The 27,708-nt window shown below is 31.2% G+C and overlaps 4 protein-coding genes and 1 pseudogene across 4 annotated transcripts in view; 2 read left to right on the top strand and 3 right to left on the bottom strand.

Moving 5' to 3' along the window:
- Positions 1 to 27,708, bottom strand: part of LOC132935139 (uncharacterized) — a 494,638-nt gene that overhangs the window by 242,547 nt on the left and 224,383 nt on the right. The gene's annotated exons all lie outside the window — the stretch shown is intronic.
- On the top strand, positions 19,122 to 19,928 carry LOC132932997 (E3 SUMO-protein ligase ZBED1-like). The gene has a single exon (XM_060999333.1). The coding sequence runs from the start codon at positions 19,122 to 19,124 to the stop codon at positions 19,926 to 19,928; it is 807 nt and encodes a 268-aa protein (XP_060855316.1).
- LOC132932996 (uncharacterized) lies at positions 21,882 to 22,493 on the top strand. Its single transcript, XM_060999332.1, has one exon. The coding sequence runs from the start codon at positions 21,882 to 21,884 to the stop codon at positions 22,491 to 22,493; it is 612 nt and encodes a 203-aa protein (XP_060855315.1).
- Positions 22,643 to 23,989, bottom strand: LOC132932995 (uncharacterized; annotated as a pseudogene).
- The window catches only part of LOC132932993 (uncharacterized), an 8,237-nt gene continuing 5,391 nt past the window's right edge, over positions 24,863 to 27,708 (bottom strand). Inside the window, exons 2-3 of the mRNA XM_060999331.1 lie at positions 25,008 to 25,732; positions 24,863 to 24,872 (exon numbers count right to left, since the gene is read on the bottom strand). Coding sequence (XP_060855314.1) covers positions 24,863 to 24,872; positions 25,008 to 25,732 — 735 coding nt within the window. The remainder of the gene's footprint in view (positions 24,873 to 25,007; positions 25,733 to 27,708) is intronic.

Raw genomic sequence — 27,708 nt, 5'->3', positions numbered from 1 at the left:
CTGCAAAAAAGTTCTAATGCTGTGCCTGATAGTTATTAACATAGCATAGTGTGTACTGAAATAATTCAGATTTGTTTGTTTAATTAATATAAGTAGTATTAAAACAATTTTGTTAATTTAACACAAGAAATTGATAATATTTTTAATAAAATTAACTTAAACTATAAACTCAGTGGTTTATTTTATTATGATTGCTTCTAACAGTAATTCAAGAAAGATAATGTGTTTAGTGGTGCAAATGTATGTCTTCTTGCCAATTATAAAATATTAGGTTGCTGAGTAGGTATAATATTACATATAAATAATAATGTTTATTTTAGTAGCAGTAAAAAATCTGTATGAGGGATACATTTCCAATTTGTTCTACACTTGTGGGCTGTGTCATTATAACTCAATATTTTTGTGATATTAAAAATATTTTGAAGTACGGCCTGCAAATGAGTGTGGTGGTAGTGTAGTGGTAATAGTAATCTATGCATAATAAGCCGTCTAAAAACACAAATATCACAAATTTGATACAATCAGAATTCAATTAAAAGTTTAAAATTAAATGTCATACCCAAAACACGTATTATAAGATGTTACAACCAATAGGTATTAGGTAGGTACGTCGGTAGTATACAACTTAAGCAATTATTATATTAATTTATTTATTTTTAAGTTAGTATTGCTAACTTGTAGTTATAATTTATTAGCAGTAGTTAGGTTTTTAGATATTTTATATTAAGATTTTTGTATTTGTATGTTGAAAACGCTGTTATTTAATTTTTAAATATTCGAGAAATTTATGTCTCTCTGTTCTCAAAATCTGTAATTCTGTTGCAGCCACAACCCGACAACCGTGGTATATACATAGATAATAAAGATATCTTTATTATCTATGGGTATATAGCACGATTTAAGATATACAGTATATATAGTATATTATCTTAAATCGTGGTATATAGTTTAAATAAAATATAATTATTATCAAATAATATAATAATTATCATTCAGTGGAACAATGATGAAACCTCACATACAAAAATATAATTTTAAGAAATTAAATGTTGGCAACACATTTTATGCCGCCGTCTTTCAACCCAGGTCTTTATCATTTTATATTTTCAACTATAATATCTTATCACGAATATTTGTTGGCTAAAATATGGTTCTGCGTAAATATTTGTCGGCTAAAATACGGTTCGATGCAAATATTTTTCGGCCGTAATACTTGTCGGCTAAAATACTGTCGGCTGTAATATTTGTCGGCTAAAATACTGTCGGTCGTAATATTTGTTGGCTAAAATACTGTCGGCCGTAATATCTGTCGGCTATAATACTGTCGGATTTAATATTTTCGGCTAAAATATAGCCCCTCAAGTGATATGACTGTTGTACGTATGTGCTGATAAAATATACGCATCGGTCACTTGAGTGATATGTAAGTTGTTGATGTGCAAGCACACATGCGTTTTTTCATATGTAAGCGTGAAAAAATATGTCTTGCTCGAGTCGGAAGGGTTTTGTTGGTGGTGACTGTGACTGGTAATGGTGTGTGTTTTTCCTGTGTACATGCATGAATTAATATATATATATATGTCGGTCAGGTTATTGATAATATGTAAGTTGTTGTATGCGCGTTCGTGTATGTGTTTTCTCATGCACAGGTATGAACAATATAGAACACGAGATCAGAGGATCAAGGGATAAAGAATAAGTGATAGGTAATGATTAAGAATTAGTGATCAAGGTGTGATATATAATGTAAAAAATAAATATTACACAAGTGATATGGCTTTTACATGTATGATTTTCTCATGCGTTCTTAAAATATATCAATTATTGATTAACAATAGTTAAGGTTTTATTAGCATAAAAACATGTCGATGCATGACTAGTCTTGATGAAAGTTGTTTTTCTCAGATGTATTACATAACAATTGATCAAGACGTTGTTTGATACATAATGTATCCGTTGGTTCGAAAGTATAAAGGAGATATGAAAATTAATATACCGTTGGATATATAATATGGATGAGGCATCATATACGTTTTTATATATTATTACCTAGAAGATGTTGAAATACCGAGAAATATATGTTACTCAGATAATGATACAATTTTATAATCCATTTAATGGATAAGTAAGAACCTTGTAAATATTTATTGTAAACCTTAATGTTATTTTAATAATTGAAAATACTTTTTATATATCATGTCTTTTTGTTTCATATAAATTATTTAATTTCCTATAAATATTAGAATAATCTACGTCTCACATTGCGTAGGTGCTGGTGCGGGGTGTTTGGCGAATGTTGATTGAGACGGCTGTGGTGTAACCTTATGTAGCATTATTACCAATAAATAAAAAAACTTTGTATCATGATCGGGGGACGAGCAGTTAAATATAATATATTCAGGGAGAATCGTTGGATCCTATAGATATAAATACCATAGGTTAGGGGCAGATATGTAGATATCAGAATCTTAAATAATATATTTAAATTACTAGGATTCCATTTCAGTTATAATTATGGTTTATTGTCTACTAAGCACTGACAAATAATAATAATACTCGCAAATATAATATACCTAAGCTATGTTCTATTATAATATGTGACTGTATCGTAGTCATACATAGTCGTAGTGTGTATTGAGATATGAAATGTAAAGTGAACTGCTTTACTAATCCATGGTGTGTGTTGGTCATAGCCCTTGTAATTATGTGCGTGTTTTAATATTAATGTATCGATCAGCAGTCAATCGTACATAAGGTAGAGTTCGTATTATATACATAAGTGTTATGGTGCTGGTGCGGGGTGTTTGGCGAATGTTGATTGAGACGGCTCACAGTGGGAGTAATCAAACTTTTAGCTGGTCAAAAATAGTAAATTTTAGTTTCGTAATCAGCGACTATAAACTTCAATATCTATTGCCACTTATCTTAAGATAACAAATATACTGCAATATGCGATAATCATTAACTAATGAGCCGATAAATGTAGGTATGATTCATAAAGACTTATGAATTTCAGTCTACCACATGGTGTGCGCGTATATTATATTTTTCAGTTTTTCGATATTTTATATGAACAGAACTAGTTTTCTAGTTTTCTAAATCAAAAATGGATCAACATATAGTACTAGGTAAGTGTATTAATTCGTATTTATATCATTAGTTAAAATAAAAAAATATGAATATATATCATACAATTAAAGAAATTATACTTTCATTCTAAATAATAGAGTATAACAATTATTTAGGAGCTCTTAGAGGTTGCCGTTATTTTTATATTATACATAATTATATTTTCTTTATAATACTATATCGGAAAGTTGCTCACACTTGCCCCTTTTTGAATTACGATTTTAATTACAATAACTTTTTGTTTTTTCTTAAAGGTAAAACTGACACTGGAAAAAGAGTTAAAAATAATTGTTTATTTGAAGTATTCAAAAATTCTGAATCTGCTTTCCATACAAGTTCTTGTGAGGTTCGCAATACGTTGACCATGTATTTGTATAGTAAAATAGGCGAAGAGTGGGATTCTTATGAGGACTTTGAAAAATGCGTTAAGGGGAAAATTGAAGGATTTTGTAGTTCAGTAAATAAAAAATGGAAAGCATCTAATTGGTGTATGTCAAAATTTTTAGTTAAAAATAAAATCTGGCTGCAATTAGATTTCAACATTCCAATAAAAACAAAGAATGAAATGGTCTACCAGCCAACAACAAGTCGCGGTAGGCCACGTAAATTATTTATTGATTTATGGGAACGTTCAAAACGTAGAGAAACCGAACATTTAAGGAAAACGATAACAAGTGAGACATTAATTAGTGCTACGAAAAGTACATTGTACTCTGAAGGTAAGCGTACAGCTGCTCACATATTGTCACAAGTAACTGAGTACTCTCCGTGTAGAGCAATTAAAATTAAAAAAATGTGTAAAAATTATTCTAAAACTGTTATGCCTTATACCGAAGATGAGGCTCTAGCATTTATTGTTGATACACGCATGACGAAAGATGCATATCATAAAACTAGACTTGGGGCCAAACAACGTGGAGCTAATATTTATCCTTCTTATGATCGCATTCGTTTGGCAAAAGAAAGATGTTACCCTGAAGGCATAGAAATTAGTGAAGAAAAAGCTTCTGTCCCACTTCAACATTTGTTAGATCATACACTGACTAGATTATGTGAAACGCTTGACTTTAATAATATTGAAAATCTAGAAGTTTATACCGATTTAAATTTGTTATGTAAGTGGGGTTGTGATGGGAGTTCTGGTCATAGTGAGTACCACCAAACTTTCAATGGTCAAAATATAACAGACGCAAGTGTTTTTTTATTTTCTTTGGTCCCATTGCGACTTACAGGGACCACAACAATTTCAAAAGAAAATACAATTTTATGGAAAAATCCAACACCTTCGTCTACACGCTATTGTAGACCAATACAATTTATGTATAATAAAGAGACGGTAGAAACAACAAAAAATGAAGTAGAAAAAGTGGAAAAAGAAATTACAGAACTAAAACCCCTCAAATTAAATATAAATAATAATGTTGTGTCTATTAATTATACAATGGTAATGACAATGATTGATGGCAAGGTAATAAACACTTTAACTGGATCTTCAAGCCAAGTTTGTTTTATTTGTAAATGCAATCCTACAAGTATGAACAATTTAGACCAAATGCACAAATTTAAAATCAATGAAGATAATTTTAAGTACGGTTTATCCACATTACATGCCTGGATAAAATTTTTAGAGTGCATTTTACATATTGCATATAAATTGGAATCGGCTCCAACGACAAAAAGGACAACTGCTGTACAAAAAATTTTAATTTCAGAAAAAAAGAAAGAAATACAATCTCGTATTTGGGAAGAATTAGGTTTAAAAGTTGACAGAGTAGTTCAGGGTATGGGCACATCAAATACGGGGAATGTTGCTCGAAGATTTTTTAAGAACCCGGAAAGAGTCTCTGAGATTACAGGAGTTGATGTTCGTTTAATCCATAAATTTTCAATTATATTAACAGTGATTTCTAGTGGTCATGAAATAAATTACGAAAGATTTGATGAGTATGCTAGAGAAACTGCAAAACTTTATGTAAAGTTATATAATTGGTACCGTATGCCTCCAAGCCTACACAAAATTTTGATACATGGCTCTTTAGCAATCAAATATGCCCTTGTTCCTATTGGACAGTTATCTGAGGAAGCTCAAGAGTCACGGAACAAAGACTATATACGATTGCGAGAACACCATACAAGAAAATCGTCGCGCGTTAACACAAATACAGATTTATTTAACTTTCTTTTGATAACATCTGACCCAGTAATAACAGGGTTAAGACCTCAGAGTAAAGTATCTTCAACTGAATTACCTCCGGAAGCAATACATTTATTGAATATTGAAAACTCCAAAGATAAAGAGTCTAACGAAGAAGAAGCTGAAAGTAGTAGTGACTAGACTTAATTTTAAAATGTATTACTTAGATATAATATTGAAGAGTTTTTAAGATTTGTTTTGTATTAACTAAAAAAAATGTATTCTAAAAATAATAAATCAAACACACTATATTAACCAATATTTAATGCATTAATTTTGTTAATTTTTTGATGTTATACATTTTGGCCGGCTAGAACTCGTATTCCTCCCACTGTGCGGCTGTGGTGTAACCTTATGTAGCATTATTATTTATTACCAATAAATAAAAAAACTTTGTATCATGATCGGGGGGGATGAGCAGTTAAATATAATATATTCAGGGAAAATCGTAGGATCCTATAGATATAAATACCATAGGTTAGGGGCAGATATGTAGATATCAGAATCTTAAATAATATATTTAAATTACTAGGATTCCATTTCAGTTATAATTATGGTTTATTGTCTACTAAGCACTGACAAATAATAATAATACTCGCAAATATAATATACCTAAGCTATGTTCTATTATAATATGTGACTGTATCGTAGTCATACATAGTCGTAGTGTGTATTGAGATATGAAGTGTATAGTGAACTGCTTTACTAATCCATGGTGTGTGTTGGTCATAACCCTTGCAATTATGTGTGTGTGTTTGTTTTAATATTAAAGTATCGATCAGCAGTTAATCGTACATAAGGTAGAGTTCGTATTATATACATAAGTGTTATGAAACATATAAATATGTTATATTATTATATTTATAATTGTTACAGCCTGTTTTTAATTATCACGGTTGTTTTTATTTTACACAAAAATTAAAATATTAAAATGAGAAGTAAGTATTAGCATATTTGTGTTTAATTCTGTTAGAATTATAAACATACACCCTATATAATGTAGTGTATAAGTAATATATTCACACTGTAGTTCATCAGACGCTGACTATACATTTTTATATACTACAGCATATATGACCTGCGTAATGTAGCCGGGTATACATAGTTAGTCGTTGATTTATATTACGCCTGGTAACACTATTGTACATCGTATCATTATACTTATTATTATATTATATATATATCCGATTATATTATTATTTACCTTTTAACTTCTGTATATCGGTGTACTTCAACAGGTTATGGGCCCAGAGTAAGGTCTTTATATTAAAGTCGTGAATAATTAGTAAAATAATAATTGATTAACGAATTGCGTGTTTTTTGTGTACAGACAGTGTACAGCAATAATAATTCGCGAAGTACGTTTTGTTTAAATATGGAAAACGAACAATATAAAATCAACAAACTCAAAGATGCATCAAATTGGGACATGTGGAAATTTCAAATTAAGGTTATCACGAATGCAGCTAAAAAATTTGATGTAGTAACAGGAAAATCAAAGAAACCAATTTTAGCAAAAATCGGTAATGAAACTGAAGATGAAGCGAGAAAAAGGCATAGTGTTGATTTTTCAATATGGAAAAGGGCAGATAATAAGGCTCAAATATGTATCGTCACTTCGCTAGATGAACAACCTCTACAATACATTATGAACTGTGACACAGCAAATGGTATGTGGAACAAATTACTTAGTGTGTACGAACAGATGTCGGACACAAGCATAACAATAGTACAACAAAAATTCTATCGTTATACAATGGATCCTAAGGACAATATAGCCGGTCATATTTCGAAACTAGAAAATCTAAGTAGACAACTAAAACAATTGGGAGAACCTATCTCAGAATCAATGTTGATTACAACAATTTTGATGACATTACCTGATAGCTATAGGCACTTCTACAGTGCATGGGACTCAATGAATAGTACAAATAGAACGCTAGAACAGTTAACCACTCGATTGATGGCGGAAGAAACACGACAAGTGCAAGGACAGGAGGTCCGTAACGATGGTGCTGAAAGTATTGCTTTGACTGCAAACAAAGGCAAGTATATTAAGAACAAAAAATACGGGAACAAAAATGATAATACAAAACCAGGAAAATGCAACCACTGTAAAAAACCAGGACACTGGAAAAGGGACTGCAGGTTATTCAAAAGGGAACAAGAAGAAAAGAAATTAACTTCCGGTTTGGCGCTTATTGGTGTACATAGAAAAATTGAAGGAATCGACGACTCAGACAAATGGTATGTGGACTCAGGTGCGAGCGACCACATGACAAATTGGAAAGAGTGGTTCGTAGATTATAAAAATTTTGATGTAACACATGATATGGTAGATGATATGTGGTGCTCTTCATACTTCATTTGTACATAGTCTTGATGTAATCTTTTCATACTTCCATTTTTGTCGTAAGGAAAACAAACACGGTTGTTTATGTAATCACGCTGTGTACAAGAAAAAAAACCAGAATGACCCTTTACACGTAGTACGAATGATTTCGCTGGTGCATCACAGCACATTAGTTTAATTTTAACTTTTTTTACTTCATTGTTAATAACGATCCCATTCATTGATAAATCTATGATTTCTGTAATGAAGTCTAAAAGGAAATCGTTACTGTCTTGTGGTTTTTCATTTCCATAGTATATTCCTACTTCCTAGCAATCTTTATTTGTTCATTAGTAGACAAAATCGATGAATATCTTTGGATACCTTTTTTTATGCCAAAGTGGTAGTATATTCCTGGTTTTACTTCTCTTATATTTAAAACCTTTGTAGATGTTGATTTTAATAATGTTCGACAATCTTTTGGTAGGTATGTAAGTTGTGCTTTATATTTTAAGACACTCAAAAGCCTGTTTACTGTGCTTTGAGGAACATTACAATCAACGGCCCACTCACCAAGAGATTTTTTGATGTCATCTTTATTAACATATAAAACTGCATTGCTATAATTCATTTCATTAGGAATAATATAATTTATTGAAGTATTTGAAGGCAAATCCTTATAACACAATGCACCGTCTTCTCTTGCATCTTCTGGAGGGATCTTTTTTGAGGGATACAAATTATTGGAAGCAAAATTATCAATTTCACTTTTATTGAAAGTAATAATTTCTTGGGTCGTTTCTTGAATTGGAGAAATATTAAATTGAGGTTCTAAACTATTTGACAAATTTACATCAAGTAAATTTTCTAATATTTCCATCTCTTGTTGTATTTTTCTCCGCTCTGTTCGATAACTGCTAGCTGCATTCATTTTATGTACCTAGTTAAATATTTGAAAGCCTATAATATATTATACTAGGTTTATAATATATAATTATACTATATAATATATAATTACTATTCATACATAATATATTTAATTTTCTAATTTAAGAAATATAAATTATGTTACTGGTAGTATGAATATTCAAGTATAATGTTTTATAATGCCAAAGCAATGGAATACTTTATGATCAATAGAGATGAAACAAAAATATATATGAAAAAGAAAGAGATAAGTACATATATAATTAAAATATAATAAACTATAGTCTTATTAAACAAATAAAATAAATATAATACAAATTTAATAATTATATATAAATAACCTAGGAATAGATAATACAATTTTAATACAAGATTCAAATTCTTATTAATATAATATAATATAGCTACTATATGTTATTATAGGCATATAGATTCTTACCACTCAGAAAAACAATATATCTAATAAATAATAATTATGAATTATGTAGCCATATAATTATATTTAAACCTAAATTATACATTATTATTATGTCTATAGGTAGGTACACTATATATTATGTATGTTTTATATGTGTACAAAATATGTAGGTACAATATATATGTAAATTCAATTGAAGGCCCCGGTGCAAAAACCAGATACGTCCATTTTTCATAATGTTCAGGAAACACAAAAAACTATCTATAAAATTGGGAAATGAACCAAAAATTAAAAACGTGGTGTTAGTCTTTTTGTAAGATTAAGATACATGACTTAAACAAGTTCTATTACCAAATATTTCCACCACTGTAGCCTGCAGTGACTTTTGGCCTTAGGGTTAAAAAATACGCCTCGTCGACACGCTACTTTTCTGCATTTATATAATATAATAGATTATATAAATACCATTTTATTATGAATAAAGCATATAAATACCATGCTCACAGAGAAATATATATAATTTTAGAATTAATACTTCCAAATACAAAATAAAATTCAATAGGTAACTACTTTATAATATGTTTACCTATAGGTAGGTAGGTACCTACTAGGTAGGTACTTACAAAAAATTATTTTATTATATAATTATTACGTTTATCTTTTACTGTGATCCTAATAGGTATATAATACTAATATTATGATGTCTCTCTTGTCTGATCAAATTGAATAATATTCGCAACTCGCTCATTATTAGTTGAAATAATAAATTATATAATTTATAGGTATATATTAGATATATAATGGGTACACAATTATATACACTACGCTATTATTATAAGTTTTAATGAATAAAATAACGTGCATATAAAAAAATCGTAAAACATTAAAATACGTAGTACCTTATACAGTATATATATAATAATATATAATATTATATATTAATATACTATACCTTTAGGTATAAATATACAGTATCTCTATATAGGTTGTTATATTTTATTATATATTATAGGTTATTCATTTTATCTTATCGTACGAATTGGACAGTCTCAATAATGTATCGTACCTACAGTCCTACGTACCTACGTACCTACAGTCAGTTATCATCACCAAATTTAACCCAAATTATTTTCTTATAGTAATGAACAAAATTTGGGGGTGCTCAATAAAAAGTTTGAAAGTTTAAAATTAAGGACCACCCTAACCTACATGTTTATAGTTTATCGATTGGGTAAAAGTAGAACATAGGCATATAATAGGTTCATAGGTATTAGGTACGTTTTTTTTTAAATTTCTGCTAGGTCACGCGTGCGTTATCACTACCAACAATTTTAAGCATTTATAAAAACATCGAATGGAATAATATTTTAAAATATTTAGTGTATAATATTTTCAAAGTGCGTTGTTGGTGTTTCAGTCCAGTTTCATCCAAGGATTCCACTTTTTGGTCGCATTTTTCCTGTGGCTTGGACCGTGAGTACCAATTATTGTTGTATCCGTTATCACTTTGGCGATTTCACACTATCAAATTATCACCGTCTACTTGGATCAGCTGTTTATTTTTTTCCTGTCTTGGAGACTTTAACGCAAGGTACCAAACTACATTAACTCTCGCCTACTGGCCGTGTATGCAACCGACTTTGCATTACTGTTAAACTGGTTGTATCCAATTGTGTCATGAGTAATCCAAAAACAACCACTCGCAGTGGCGCTAAATTACTGGCTGTCGCTTCTCCTAATGTTGCCTCTTCACCTGCTAGCAGTTCTCCATCCAACAATGATATCATGACTACGTTATTATCCTTTCGAACTGAGTTTTCTGATTCTTTTAAAAAACTGTCATTGACGCAAGACAATCAATTTAAAGAGCTGAAAAATGACATAATTCAACTGTCCTCTCTTCTTGCGGAACTCAAAGCTGAAAATAACATTCTTAAGGATGAAGTGGTTTTTCTAAAGGATAAAGTCCTGAGGCTGGAATCCTTGGATTCTCCTGCCTTTTCATCCACTGTTGTATCACAAGTATTCCAGGAAACGTTTGAACGAGAAAGATGCTCTACTAATTTATTGGTATACAGTGTTCCTGAGTCTTCCGCTGAATCCAACACTCAACGTATCACTGATGACAAATCAACTTTTGAGAGTATTGTAATTCCTCTTATAGGCAATCTTCCTGCTCAATACAAAATGGTTCGTCTGGGTAAAGCTCAGGCTAACAACCCTCGTCCCTTGAAAATAATTTTTGAATCTAAAGAATGCGCTTCTAAATTACTAGCTATCTATTATGAGGTAAAGAAAAAGGGTACTAACTTTCCGCCAAACTTCCGAATTGTAAAAGATAAGACTCTACTTCAACGTACCCTACTGCGTAACTGCCACTCTGAACTTGAGCGTAGGTCTCAGGATAGCGAAGTTGGACTGCAGATTGTTCATATAAATGGTCTCCCGAAGGTCGTGTTTAGCAATCCTAGGAATGGAAATTTCAACCAGAGGCCCACATTCAACAACCCTTAACTCATTCATCAGCTAGCAAGTCTGTCTCTGGTTTTTACCAGAACTGCCGTGGTCTCCGGACGAAAATTTTAAATTTTAAATGTAATGTAGCATGTATAAATTATGATTTTTTTGTATTAACTGAAACTTGGTTTACCGATTCTTTTGCTGATAGTGAACTTGGTCTTACCAATTATAATATTTACAGATATGATAGATGTTCTAATACTAGCAATTGTTTAAGGGGTGGCGGAGCTCTCATTGGGATAAGAAAAGATTTATCTTCCAAATTAATTGCTGTTCACGAAATTAACGTCGAGCACTTATTTGTAATGCTCTCTGTTGGGTCCTATAGGTTCATAATTAATGCTGCTTATTTTCCTCCTCTTAGTCCACCTTTTTTATTTGAAAATTGTATGTCCTTATTGGAAACTATATATCAACAACATCCTGAACACACGTTCTTACTCTGTGGTGATTACAACTTGCCTGATATTTCCTGGTCTAATGATTCACATGGCCTTACTTATACTTCTTCCTCCCCTCTTCGTGTGCCTTGTGTTCCTGAACTACTTGCCTTCAATGGGTTCTACCAAAAAAATTCTGTTTTAAACTCTAAAGGTTCCATTCTTGATCTAATTTGTTGTAACACCGATTCCGCTATAGTTTGTGAATCTCTTGAACCGTTTGTTCCGCCTGATCCTTATCACCCACCTCTTAATATTTCGCTACATAATATCTCTACCTCTACTACGTTAAATAACTCGCATTCCTTTCACAACTTCAAATAGGCGGATTACAATTGTATTATACATTTTCTGTCTTCCTACGATTGGGTCTCTACTCTATCCAACCTTGATCTAAATACTTCGGTTAATACCTTCACTGATTCTCTTCACAGTTCAATTTTGAGGTTCGTCCCTCTGTCCCACTTTTATAAATCAACTTTTCCTTCCTGGGTATCTAAAGATCTCAAAACCTTAGTTTATCGTAAAAATAAAGCTCATGCTATGTTTAAATCTACATTTGATCCTGCTGATTATAGAGTCTTTTCTCTACTCCGTGCAAAATGCAAATACATGTCTAAAAAATGTCACAAAACGTTTGTTGAACAGTCAGAAAAATCTTTATCCTTGAATCCCAAGAAATTCTGGGATTTTGTACGTAGGAATCGTTCTCACAACGCTGTTCCGAACATAGTTTCCTTCGATGGTGTCGATAGTTCTTGTATTCAGGAAAGTGTAAATTTATTTTCTAAACATTTTAGTTCTGTCTACTCTTCAAAATCAATTATTCCAAACCTCCAGTCTTTAGACTTACCATTTTACGACTTACCAAACAACTGTTACTTCACCCCTAATGATGTTCTCCTCAAGCTCAACAGTCTGAAAAATGTGTTTTCTTTAGGACCCGATGGAATACCAGGGGATTTCCTCTACAGAATAAGATATGTTATTTTCAATCCTCTTTGGTCTCTATTTCGAAGATCCCTTGATGAAAGTACATTTCCTGACATGTGGAAAATCGGCTCTATTACTCCCATTTTAAAATCAGGCAACCCGTCACTAGTCACAAATTATAGACCAATTTCAATTCTAGGACATATGTCTAAAATTTTTGAGTCCTTAGTCCTAGACTCAATCCAGCCTTCAGTTAACATGATTTTAGCCAACGAACAGCACGGTTTTCGCCCAGGCAGATCTACGGTTACTTGTAACCTTAACTTTTCCAATTACATACACGGTTCTTTTAAAGAAGGATCTCAAGTTGATGTTGTTTATACCGACTTTGCTAAGGCGTTTGATTCAGTTAATCATGAGGTTCTTATCTCTATACTTCGTGCTTCTGGTTTTGGCGATCCTATCCTATCTTGGTTTAATTCATTCTTATTAAATAGACCGCAATGGGTTAATATGTTCAATACAAAATCTGACATATTTTTATCTACCTCTGGTGTCCCCCAAGGTGGACATCTATCACCCCTTCTTTTCTCTTTGTTCGTTAATAGTGCTTGTACCTCCCTTAAACACAGCCAACTACTCTGTTTTGCTGATGACATGAAGTTTTTCCTTAAGATCTACACGGTCGATGATTGTCTCAAACTCCAGGATGATCTTAATAGATTCTCTGCCTGGGCAGAAACTCTTGGTCTTACATTAAATGTTAATAAATGCCGGTCAATGATATTCACCAGAAGTCGCTCTCCTATCACTTACTCCTACGTTTTGAATGGCTCTTGTTTAATTCCCGTTGATTCTAGCATTTGTGATCTTGGTTTTACATTTACTTCCTCTCTTTCTCCTCGTGCCCACATCGATAAAATTACTTGCAAAGCTCTCAAGGTTTTGGGTTTTTTTAAAAGAATATCTGGTGAATTTAAACTCACCAGCTCTCTCAAATCCATCTATTGTGCAGTTGTACGCCCAATCGTTGAATATGGCTCTATTGTATGGGATCCTCAAACTGCTGATGCCTGTATTCAACTCGAACGTGTTCAGCGTAAATTCTTATGCTATATGAAGCACAAATTGAATGTTAACTACCCCCCTCATGATTATACTCCTCTACTCCGTCTCATGAACTTATCTTCCTTAGCTGACCGTCGCCGCTCGCATGCTCTTGCTTTTCTTAATAAAATCTTATCGGGATCTGTTGACTCCCCTTCACTCCTTGCACTAATTAACTTTAAAGTTCCTGTTAAGTGCACCCGCAACACACATACTTTTTTTTTTCCTCATTGTCCTACAAAATATTTACAAAACGAGCCAATAAACCGTATGATGAAATTAGCCAATGAGGACCCGTCATTTCTTCCATAGTATTATACTATTATCTTTTATTTTGTTTTTATATATAACTCATGTAAGGAGTACCGATGTTCCACACTTAAAATTAGTATGTAATTTTTGTCAACATTACACCATACATATCTGTATCATGGGCTCACGCCCGTTTATAATTAATAAATAAATAAATAAATAAAAAATAAATAAATAAAATAGCTATTCCCTAGTAATAATTTAACTAATTAAAGGGCAATGTTATTGATAGCCGATTGGAGGCTTTGGTTCTTAAGTCAAAATACCTAACCATCTTATGTATCGTATTTTTTAAGTTTAAAAATGAACGTATTCGAACTTAGTACCGTAAAAGGGGGTGAATAGGGTCAATTTTAAAGGTTTTTTGAGAATATCTCTTAGAGTTTTAAACATAGGTTCATTATTTTTTTTTTTAATGAAAGGTAAGATGTCTTCCAATATAATTTATTATAAAAAAATATATTCCCATAACCGGATTTTTTTATATATTTTTTTAAAAATGTGACCCTATTCATACCCACTATGGGGTGAATATGGTCACATGATTATTTTGCTCTAAAAACCTATTCACACTGTCCCAGAGGTTAATAGGGTCAGAAATATAAATTTTTAAAAATGTTAAGTTATACCTATGAAATGTATTGATCAGTGAAAAATAGTTGAAAGTAGTAAAAATAAAAAAAAAACACAATTGAAGTTTAAATTAATGAATACAGTTCTTTAATTTTTGAATTAATAATACAATATTTAAGCAATAGGCAGGTAATAATATATTTTTAACAAAAGAAGTAAGCACCTTCATATAAAAAATAAAAATAAACAACACTGGCTTTTTAAAGAATTTTCTTAAACGCGTTATTTATCACGCATAATAATATTTTCTTTTTTATACCTAATACTAATTTAACATTTTATTCAGTCCTTGAATTCAAATCTGTTTTTAATCAAACTTAACAAATTAATAGGTACAATTCTTAAACAATTAATAAGTAGGTAGATATGTAATACCTATAACAATCCAGTATTTAAATTTACTTTAGATAGGTAATGACATTTTTAAATACTAAATAAAATAAAATAAAATAAAACTTAACATAGGTAACTTTTTACTACCTAGGTATTATATACTGTTTAAAATATCACATAGTTTCACAGTAAATTGCATTCGACCCCTGCGCAGACTCTTTGGTGGAGGAACTATCATTACAATATCATCTAGCTTAAATGTGTAGAAGTCAATGATATCTGGAAATATATATATATAGGTTCTTTGGTTTCATCGTTGTAGCTACTTGAGAAGTTACTGGATCTGGTAAATGACCCTTCATAAAGTTCACCTTTTTGTAATATTTGTATGATTTTAACAAAATATAATTTCTTAGTTTCACCATACTTAACCACGACCCATGTGCCTTCTTTGATATTATTTTTTATAATAATATTAGACATTTGGCCCACATTAATTAAATTTGAGCTTGAGCTTTGTTGATCTTCTTTGGCCTCATTAACTATCATTTCAATGTCCACTGGTGTATCTAAGTTCATGCCATTGATGTCGTTTGCTTCTAGGATCGGGTATATATTCGCGAGGCATTTCTAAAACAAAAAACAACAAAAATAACTTGTTGTTTAGACATATACACTATATAATTGTTTAAACACATATATTGTTATGTTCTACCTATAACAACCTACACATTTGAATCCAAACAAAAAAAAATCCAGCAAAAACAAAAATATATTACGTACGTAGGAAGAAATCTATAGGTACCAATTAATATATACACACTGACCCTATTCACCCCAAAAACAAATTTTTTTTTGTTTTTTTTTTTTTAGATTTTTAAAAATAATATAAATATCTATTATATTTGAACGAAAGAAATATTTTCGAGTTCAAAATATGTTTAAGTAACTTAAAAAACTTATTCAAGCACTGTACTTACTTTGATCTGCGATTTCCGCATAAAGTTTGTTAAGCTATGGAAATTCAACACATGATAAGGTTCAGATTGCACTATCTACTGATAATAGAAAAAAATCATACCATATGATTGTGACATATCTATAATTTTGTAATGCGTCTCTAGTTTCCAAAGACACATTAACATTATTGATATCATTATTATTTTATTTGTTATCACATTAAATAAGAAAAATATAAAACACTGACCCGATTCACTTCCATGACCCTACTCACCCCCTTTTACGGTACACATTATGTTAAGTGTGCATAGGGATTAGGGACCTTTCGTCTCTACTAATTGATAGTGAATAGGTACATAATTTAATTGTATATGGATATTTAGTATTTATTTATTTCAACTTACTATATACTACATACATATTATATAATATTTATATATTCCTATATTAAGTTGATACCTACTCCCTGTAAGCAAAGCTTGTGGCGGGAGTAGGGAGTATTTTACATAATTATTTATATTTTTTACACAGTTTACAAGTATAGCTTTAATTTAATTTTTAAACGTAATAAAAAATAATAACCTATTAATAATATCTATAACTAAACAAATCAAAATAAATGTACAATAATAATGATAATGAGACACTAGTCAAACGAACGCATGTACATATTTTTAATTGCTAATTTAAATTTATTTATATTATATATTTGCTTAATTTCAGTAGGGAGTTAGTTAAATAATTTAATACCTTTATTTATATAGTAATTTGTCAATTATGCGGTATTTAGTTTAATTAATTTTAAATTGCCATTGTAAATTTAACTTCGTTTCATAATTATTCCTTAAAAATAAAAAAACATTTCCCTATTTGACTTAGTTTTTTTTTACTATTTTAAATTTTATTTTATGATTATATAGTACTATATTATATTATAGTTTATGGCTTATGTTAATTATTATTATATTATATAATGCTTATATGTTATTATTAATTAATAAATAAATATATTTTTGAGTATTAAAATTGTGTATTTATTTATTTTTATTGATTCATATTATTAAAATTACCACTTCATTAGAATATAACAAATATTTGAGGCTTAGTTTTGGCTGTTATATTATTTATAGCAGTGAAGTAAAGTAAACATGAGATCCTAGTTAAAATATTATATCTGTTTAGTACTATAAGCCTAGCTGTAGTGGCAGGCAAGATATTACAAACAAGATTATGCAGGTTTATTCCTGGAATAAATGTGTCCCATCTTGCAGTAAAATATTTTAGTATTATAGTCTGTATCTGTCATACATAATTCATTCAGATTTCTGATTTCTTGCACATTACTGCTCAATTCTATTGCCAGTATTGTCCTAGTGAACTAATTTTTTAAAGTGTCAAAAAATTGTAACATTATTTAAAAATATGGATTATGGATAGACGCACAAGTAGTATTTGGGGATATTTCACTATTTTTGACCAATTAAAATATATTGCTAAATGCGATACATGTCAAAAGAAATATTCTTATAAGTCTAATTTGACAAATCTTCGTAAACATTTATCCACTTGTCATGGAATCAACTTGCCGATAAATACTTTGAATGTAAGTACCTAATAAAATCAAATATTTTTAATTAGTCACTGAATAAATTTAATTATTATATTTAAATAATTTAATAACATATTAAAAAATTTTAACTTTAAGCCACTAGTTTATCATGTATAGTTATTAAAAGTATAATTTGATACATTAGTGCATTTTAATATTTTGACATATTTTTATTACCAATATTATACATATTTACATTTATTTAAAATATAATCCAATTAATGTACAATATTTTATGAAATTAAATTAAAAACTGATTAAGATACAAATTGTATAGATACTCTATCAACTATTTAAATTTTTAAATTTGAATATTTATCATATTTTGAATTAATTAATTCTAGAATCGTAATGAAGGTGAACAAATTGATGATCCCGCACCAGTTGCATCATGTTCCTCTGCAATATTACCATCAACATCTACTTCTGATGTATCTGATCAAATCCCTACACCATCTTCACCAAATGCTTTCTCCTTGATCCAAGCTTCAAATTCTTCAGTCCGCAAACGTAAACAAACATCTGTTTCAAATTATTTGCCAAAAAAATTATCAGTAGATGCTAAAAAAAAAATCGATCAAGTACTTTTAAAACTTTTTGTAAAAGATTTTCAACCTTTTAAAGTTGTTGAAGATTCGGGCTTTATTGAATTTGTAAAAGCGTTGAATCCTAGTTATGAACTGCCTAACCGTAACACGATATCAAAAGTCCATATTCCGGCCATGTATGAGAGATGTTTAGGAGAAATGAAAGAGTTGGTATCTACCTTCGAGAGTGCTTGTTTGACCACTGACTGCTGGACATCCAGGAACAATGAAAGTTTTATGGCAATCACCATTCATTTCATTGACTCCGAGTTTATATTAAAGTCTATACTTTTAGAGTGTCGTTCTTTTAACTTGAACCATACTGGAGTTAATTTGAGCCAAGCAATCAAACAAGTATTGGTTTCTTGGAGTTTAAACGACAAAATTACATTCGCGGTCTCCGATAACGCTTCCAATATTAAAAATGCCCTCAATTCATTATCTTTTAAAAATATGGGATGCTTTGCTCATACATTGAACTTAATAGTATAGTCAGCCCTTGTTCTTGAAAATGACCTAATAGACAGTGTTAAAAGCATAGTATCACATTTCAGAAAAAGCACTGTAGCTAATAATGTATTTAAAACTTACCAAATAAATAACGGTATAAAAGATCCAAAGAAGCTTATTCAAGATGTACAAACTCGGTGGAACTCTACCTACTACATGATAGATAGATTTGTTGAGATGCAAACATCAATTAGAGGTACATTAGGTTTATTGGATAATGCTCCTGATACTTTGAGACCCGAAGACTGGACCATTTTACAAGATCTAATTAAAATATTAAAACCTTTCGCAGAGGCTACAAAAGCAATAAGTGGACAAAAATATATGACAGCTTCACTTGTAATTGTTATAGTCCAGGGGTTATACAAAGTGTGCAATAGTTTAATAAAAATTAATTTGTCCCCAAGAGCATTGCTTGTAGCTAAAAAGTTACTGAGTAATATGGATGCAAGGGATGGTTTTAAGAACTGTAAAAAAAGTATGACACTTTCTAAGTGTACATTCTTAGATCCCCGATTTAAACACCTGCCTTTCATGAATATGAATCCAATAAAAAATGAAATCATTGAAAATATAGCACAAATTATTCGAGATAAAGAACCACAGAGTCAATCAAATGTAAATATACAGCCGGATCCAGTACCCGAATCTGAAGAATTATCAATTTGGAGTGAAATTGATCGTAATGTGGCAAGATTTTCACCATTGGGGACTGCAAAGTCAAGAGCAATAGTCGAAGTTCAACGCTACTTGGATGATGCAGTTATATCCAGAAACGAAGATCCGCTTAAATGGTGGAAAGACCAAAGCTATAACTACCCTAATCTAAATATATTGGCCAAAAATAGTTTATGTCATTTAGGTACATCAGTTCCCTGTGAAAGAATATTTTCAAGTGCAGGTTTAGTGCTAAATGATCGGCGCTGTCGTCTAAAAAGTGAGAAAGTTCATATGTTGTTATTTCTTCATTATAATTTAAAATAATTTAAACAATATTGTATTTTTATATAAAAAATACTTTATGTAAAAGGTAAAATGTATTTTATTACATTATAAATGTAGTAAACAAGTGTTTATAATTTATATTCATAAAGGTTAAATAGCTTGAATTGTTTTATATTGAATTTGAATAAGTATCAAATTACTAATTAGACATCATTAAATAAAAGAAAATTATAATATACCTATAGTAATATTAATGTTATTTTGTAGTACTGTAAGCAGTGACAGTAGTATCAGTATCACTAAACTTAAATAATTTATACTAATTAAATAATATTACCTATGTGTTAAATATTTTAATAAAATAAATTTTGATATTTTTATTACCATTACTTTTCCAATTTCCTTTTCATTATTTATACTTCATAGGTAGATACTGTAGTAGTATAGTGTAGCATATACATCCTTTGTTAAAATAAATTTCTTGGTTGATAATTATTTTAATTTGATACATGCGCAATTAAAACGTAGGTATATATTATATACTGTTTATAACTATTAACTAAGTAACAACGGAACGGACTGTTATTCCGATGGTAACTACTAACTGTTATTAAAAACAATTAACGAATAACGATAACCGAGAACACAAATTAAAATTAAAATCGATGTTTTCTAAAAGAAGAAAACCGGTAACTCAGTAACTGTTATTTTTTCTTCCAAGTAACAGCTTGTTATTGCTACTCGTCTGATAACTGTTACAAATAACTGTTCCTGTTATTTTCACCCATCACTACCGCTTACCCTTTCTAACCCTCTGACCCTTCTGACCCCTTTAACCCTCTGACCATCGCGTACGTATATTATATTTACCTTTGAAAAAAAAACGACAAAAAAACATTTCGCTGGACCGGGGATCGAATCCGAGTCCTATCACTTACCAGACGATTACATTACCATACCACCTACACTTACGATCATATTATCTTACCCCAGTTAACACAAGCATAACCTTTACGGGGTAACCTCGCTTACGTGCGTAGCGCATGCACACCGTAAAATTTCTGACCGCTGCATCTCGCATACGTGTGTATGGGTACAACCATAATATCACTCACCTGACTAACACAATATAATATTATTTCATCGGCGCGTGCGTTCAACAGTCACCTCACCAATAGGTACATATAATTTATACCTTGCATATAATATAATAGAAATGTAACCATATATTACTTACAAAATTACTACTACTATATATAAATATCGAGCCAACATTGCATTTATAATATATTTATTTTAAAAACAAAATATATTTAAAAATATAAAATATATTTAATTTAGTTTTAAAAAAAAATTAGTTAGGTTAGTACTATGTTTAACATACTTGGTGAAAATGGTGACAACGAATGAAGCCATTCATCCATCTGAGGTTGTCGTGACAGCGAAGGAGAAAATGCTACGCCACCTATCACATTCAACGCGTATGTTTCCGATGTTGTAGGTTGAAACATATCGGGTAAAGCATCCAAATGTATAGATGTTAACAAACGAAGCCATTCATCCATCTGAGATTGTTGTGGAGGTGAAGGAGAAAATGTCATACCGTCTATCAGATTCAGCGCGTTTGGTCTCGGTGACAACGAACGAAGCCTTTCATGCATCTGTGGTGGAGAAGGCGTTGCAGATGGTGATAATACCCTGTTCCAATTATTATTTTGAATCTGCAACTCTTGGTAGGAAAAGTATCCAATATCTTCGGGTTGAGTCTAAATAAAATGTATTATTTTATATTATATTGAGTCTAAAGTAATAATTTTATTTAAAAACTTACCATCTCTGAATATCTGAAGGGTGAGTCTCGTAATGCAGGGGGGCTCCACGGTGAGAACACAATCGGTTGTGCACACTGACTTAAATCGAACGCCGCAGTAATGGGCATCCGTTGAAAAAAATAAAAAAATTACAATTGAACTTACTAAAGTGACTTGGAAGATGCCTATTATCAAAGTCAGTGATAGAGAAAAATTAAGGTTGCTAAAGGTAATAGATTCGCATAGAACACTGTCGTGTGCGTTCAGAACCTGGGATCTCTGTGAATATCCTGTGCTCCCTAGAAATACTTCTCATTCGTGGACGGTAAAGTCTAGCAGCTTGCTCGAAAAGCCGAGATTTGTGATGTTTGGATTACAAACAGATCGAAAAAAAAATATCGAAAACGATGCTGGTCGATTCGATCACTGTCAACTAAAAAATCTTAAGGTTCACTTAAATTCTGAAGTGTTCCCATATGAAGACTTTCACGCTGATTTTAAAAATAATACAACTAGTATATTGTATAAGGCCTATACAGACTTTCAAAAATCGTATTATGAGAGAGACTACAGCGAACCATTATTATCAAAACATATTTTCCAAAATTATTTTCCAATCATCGTTGTTGATTTGTCACACCAGAACGACAACGTCAAATCATCGACCGCAGACCTACGAATTGAATTTGAAATGGGTACAGTTATTCCAGAAAAGACTGCAGCCTATTGTTTAATACTACATGATCAGATTATAACTTATAATCCGTTTAGCGGCGATGTTAGAAAATTGTAAATACCTTGTAATTATTTTCATATCTTGTAATTTTTTTTTTTTTTTATATATATACCATGTAATCATTACCTTATTTTCTAATAAATAAAAAAAACTTGATTTTAAATATCACGCTTGTTTTTTATTTTCCACAAAATTATTAAACAATATTAATCAAACAGTTTTCGTTTTGCATTCCGCTTATTTATTATTTTCGCGGGCTTGTCAAAAAAAGATACCGATGGTGTAGGTGATTGAATCGAAACGTTGAACGATGATGGACCATCGTTCTCATCAACTGGTAAGCTCGCTGACGTAGGTATATATCTGGGTTTTGACCATGGAGCGTAATGCGCCAAATCGTCAGATTCAAACGATGTGGGAAGAGTGTCTATGTTCGTCGTCGGTGGACTGTCAGGATCATCAATAGGCTGTACAAATAATAATTTGTTAATATATATTTATTATAAAAATCAAATGTGAAATTTACCGATGGTTTTGTTTTCCGAGCTGGTGCCCATGTGCCTGTGTAGGGTTGATTTACGTTAAAAATTTATCGATATCACATTCCTTGTCAGCTACCTAAATAATTATTATAATTATTAATTGTATCATTTTTAAATTTATAAATTATAAATTACCCTTGCTTCTGAAAGGTCTTCGTGCAATGGACCCATACTTGAATATCTCGGGGGTGAAATGAGACTAACCTCGGATTCAGCGAACAACTATAAAATAACAAAATACAATAAATATTTTGTTTTACAAGCGATATAAATGATAGGTTAAATTACCTCGGATGACATTTCCCCGCCCCATCGCTGTGCCCATTGTTCAGCTAATTGAGAAGTTGCAAGTATTTTGAGCTGACTGATGAAATTCATGTGTTCTTTAGGAGTGGATCCAATAATTTTATCATCACTTAAATTTTTGATAAAAACGATCATTTCTTCGGGTGTCTTTGGTGGTGAATCAACTTTGGTAAATTCCTGGTCCAAATAATTACCCATAAGCACAAACTGTTTTAAGACAAGTGGTCGTATGATGGTTGACTTTCGAACGACTGTTTCGATAATACACCATTCTAAATATTGCAATTTCATTAAATCCATCCTATTTAGCAATACCCGACATTCAACTTGTGTTTTTGATTCAATGACAAGCATAATTTCCCCTCAATACACCATACTAGATAGCGAAATAATTTCGGTTTCCAAAAATAAATTTCGCATATATTTTTGCGGTTGATCCAAAATAAACGACAATATATTCCCCATCAGGGAAAATATACGTCTTAGAAAGTCGGCTGGCATAGTAATATACCGCGATGGTGTGATTATTTGCACTACGGTGTTGACTTCGTCCGTAGGATCAAGTCCTACATTCAAAAACTTACGGTCGGTGAAGTCAAGCATAAAATTACTGCAGTCGATGAGATCCGCAGGCGGTGTAGGTGGCACATAAGTAAACGTCTTCTTTTTATATAACTCAGCGTTGACTTTGATTGATCCAGCCATGTTTAACACTTAAACTCACAACAATTTTTCAGAGCGATTGAAAATATACGTGTACAACGGTTAGGTTAGTACATTTCTATTATATTATATGCAAGGTATAAATTATATGTACCTATTGGTGAGGTGACTGTTGAACGCACGCGCCGATGAAATAATATTATATTGTGTTAGTCAGGTGAGTGATATTATGGTTGTACCCATACACACGTATGCGAGATGCAGCGGTCAGAAATTTTACGGTGTGCATGCGCTACGCACGTAAGCGAGGTTACCCCGTAAAGGTTATGCTTGTGTTAACTGGGGTAAGATCATATGATCGTAAGTGTAGGTGGTATGGTAATGTAATCGTCTGGTAAGTGATAGGACTCGGATTCGATCCCCGGTCCAGCGAAATGTTTTTTTGTCGTTTTTTTTTCAAAGGTAAATATAATATACGTACGCGATGGTCAGAGGGTCAGAGGGGTCAGAAGGGTCAGAAGAGTCAGCGGGTCGGAAGGGTCAGAAGGGTCAGCGGTCAGAACTCCCCAAATCATACTACTAATGGAACACTGTTTTAAAATATTTGGTGTATAATGTTTTCAAAATACGTTCATCATATTTGGGTGAAAATATTTGTGGATCAAATATTTACAAAATATTTGCACAATATTTTGAAACAAATATTGGCATTAAAACCTTTTTCAAATATTGTGAAAATTTATATATTTTAAAATTGCTGTGTGGGTAAATATATTTGTATGGGAAAAAAATAATAATAATCACTTGTTGTGAAACTGAGTAAAATTTGAATTGAAAAAATTAAACAGTATAAACTGGGATAGAAATCAGCCAAAAATCTGATCGTCCAAGCGGGAAAGTCGTGGATACACGTTTTTAAATCTCCCTGGAACAGTAAAAAACTGGGATAGTAAGCACCCACAAATCTGATCGTTCAAGGGGAAAAGTCGAGGATAACCGTTTTTTAATCTCCCTGTAATTGTAAAAACTGGGATAGAACCTACATATACTACCTACATACCCATCCCTACGTCTGACATAATTGTCTAAAATACAGCACGCTTTTACCACATCGTCCGCAAAATTAGGTTCAACTAACATAGCACTATTTAAAACCCTCCATTTGTTTGCCAATATACCAAACGCACATTCAACGTATCTTCGAGCTCTGGATAGGCGGTAGTTAAATATTTTTCGTTTAAATGTAAGACGTCGCCCGGGGTATGGCCTCAAAAGATTTCTATGTAAACCAAATGCTTCATCCCCAATAATGACGTAAGACTGTGGACTGTTGTTTGTATTAGGTAAGCAAGTAGGTGCTGGTAAATTCAACTGTTCAGAGTAGAGTTTTTTTCCGAATGGACTTTCTTTGAAAATTGGAGTGTCACTGTCTTTACCATATGTACTGACATCAATAGTAATAAAACAATAATCAGCGTCCACTACAGCCATTAGCACAATGGAAAAATATTTTTTGTTGTTAAAAAATAGTGACCCTGCATTATTTGGATTAACACAACGGATATGCTTCCCGTCGACTGCTCCAATGCAGTTTGGGAAGGTGGTTTTTAAATAAAATTTTTTGGCTATATCTAGCAATTGGTTGGGGTTAGGTTCTGGCATTTCTTGGGGTTGTAAGGTCTCCCATAAAGATTGGCACGTTTCTCGAACTATACTACTTATACTACTTTGTCCAAGTAAAAATTCGAACTGCAGTGCTACAAAATTTGTTCCGGTTGACAATACCTGTAATTGTATAATACAAACCACTTTAATTATATAGCTTGAACACAAATAATTAAACGATGTTTGTATATAAAGTTGCATTTAATCACTGGAAAAATTTAAAAATATATATTGATTTTACAATTTTTTGTCAGTCTAGTCTTACTTTCCGGTAATTCCGACTCTGACAAAATAAGGCCGATATAATATTATTTTTCTATAATTATGATGTTATAAATAGATATTAAATATTATCACGTTACTTCTATTGATAATTATATTTATACCGTACGGCGTTTCCATCATAATAATTATAAACGTGTTGTTTGTATTATAAGTTATAACGTATGCACTATAATAATATATATAATACATACAATTCGATGTAATGGGACAGTACTGCTATAGCAGTACTAAAACATTGATTTATTTAGGCATGCTTTAACTTATTTTTGACAATCCTCACTGTCCGTCAATGTGTTAAAGTACCAACATATTCTCTTTCATATCAGAAATGAAGATGATGAAAAAAATCGGAGCATTTTTACTAAAACGTTGTGACAGACACAAAAAAAAACATAACATTGTAAAATCGATACAATACTCGCTCCGCTCAGAATCTAAAAATATTAAAAAAATATATTTACACTGTTGATTTTTATGAACATTAATTTCAAATTTGGACGAAATTAGATATTTAAATTTAAATAAATGATGTTAGATGCTATAAGTCTACATTTCTTATTCGCCAAAAATACGATATTTAAGATTTTTGAAACGTCATATCATATGATCTAAGTATTTTTATAAACGAAATATTTTTAATAAATCCTCTTACTGTATCGTAGACTCATACACAATACATTTTTCCATGGAAATACATATTATATTTATACTTCTTACTTTTAATTGATGAAATCAAAAAAAAATGGAAAAACATCAAAGACAATTAGGGTCGAGATATTAATCAACAAAAAAATACTATTAGTGGCAGTGCATCAAAGTTCTCTAGAAAATACGCCTATGCAGATGTCCTTACTTTTTAACAACCAGCTTAAAAAAAAAGACTGTAAGTACAATATAATTCTATTTTTTTTTTTTTGATATAAACAATTAACTTTAAATTGACATAATTATTACATTTCTAGAACAACAGGCAATATTTCTACACCGTCGACTATCGTTGGGACAGTCCAGACAGATAATGCTTCTAATGTTTCCGAAGAAGATAACTTTGTACAAATAAATGATTCACTAGACAATATAAATACAACTACTCCTGAGCATAAAAGTACTCCTGAGCCTACAAGTTCCTCCGAGCCTAAGCATTTTTATTATCATTCCTATCAGATTTCAAAAAAATGAACGATAGTCAAAAATTAGATTTTAAGATTTTATTCATGCAATCAGTAAGACACATTTTAAATCCTTCCAGCGATCATCCACAATATTCAAACATACAACAGTTCAACTACCCTAACAACTTTTATTTTTCTAACTCTCATACTCCTTCACTAAACCAATTTCCGGTACAAAGTTTTCATCCAAGTGTTACTCAAACTGTACACACCCCTTCGAGCCATTCTCAACCACCACAAAGTTCGTTTTCTCCTACTGATTATGAGGATATAGGCATGCATCACAGTGTTTAATTCTATATAAGAATTGTTTTGTGTTTGAAAAGGTTTATTTATTTATTTTATTTAAGTTATTTTGTTTTTATTTATATTAGTAGTTGGTACAAGATGTACGTTAAAAAGAAAACAATTATTACTTTTTTATTATTTTATGATTATTTTCAAGATGAGAATAAAATATATTGTTTTATAGGTACATAAATAACGGTGCATCCGAATTGCATGCCAAAAAAATAAATATAAATCGGGTCGTCCGAATTGCATGCCGTCTCTTGGAGGGGTCTGTCCGAATTGCATGCCGTCTCTTGGAGGGGTCTGTCCGAATTGCATGCCATCTCTTAGAGGGGTATATCCGAATAA

The sequence above is a fragment of the Metopolophium dirhodum genome, chromosome 1, assembly GCF_019925205.1.
Source record: "Metopolophium dirhodum isolate CAU chromosome 1, ASM1992520v1, whole genome shotgun sequence".
Classification (NCBI taxonomy): Eukaryota; Metazoa; Arthropoda; class Insecta; order Hemiptera; family Aphididae; genus Metopolophium; species Metopolophium dirhodum.
The sequence above is the reverse complement of the archived record's forward strand: the minus strand, read 5'-3'. Positions and strand labels throughout refer to the sequence as shown.

Coding starts and splice junctions, on each gene's coding strand:
- LOC132932996 (XM_060999332.1), top strand. CDS start 21,882: ATGCCTATTATCAAAGTCAGTGATAGAGAAAAATTAAGGTTGCTAAAG.
- LOC132932997 (XM_060999333.1), top strand. CDS start 19,122: ATGCAAACATCAATTAGAGGTACATTAGGTTTATTGGATAATGCTCCT.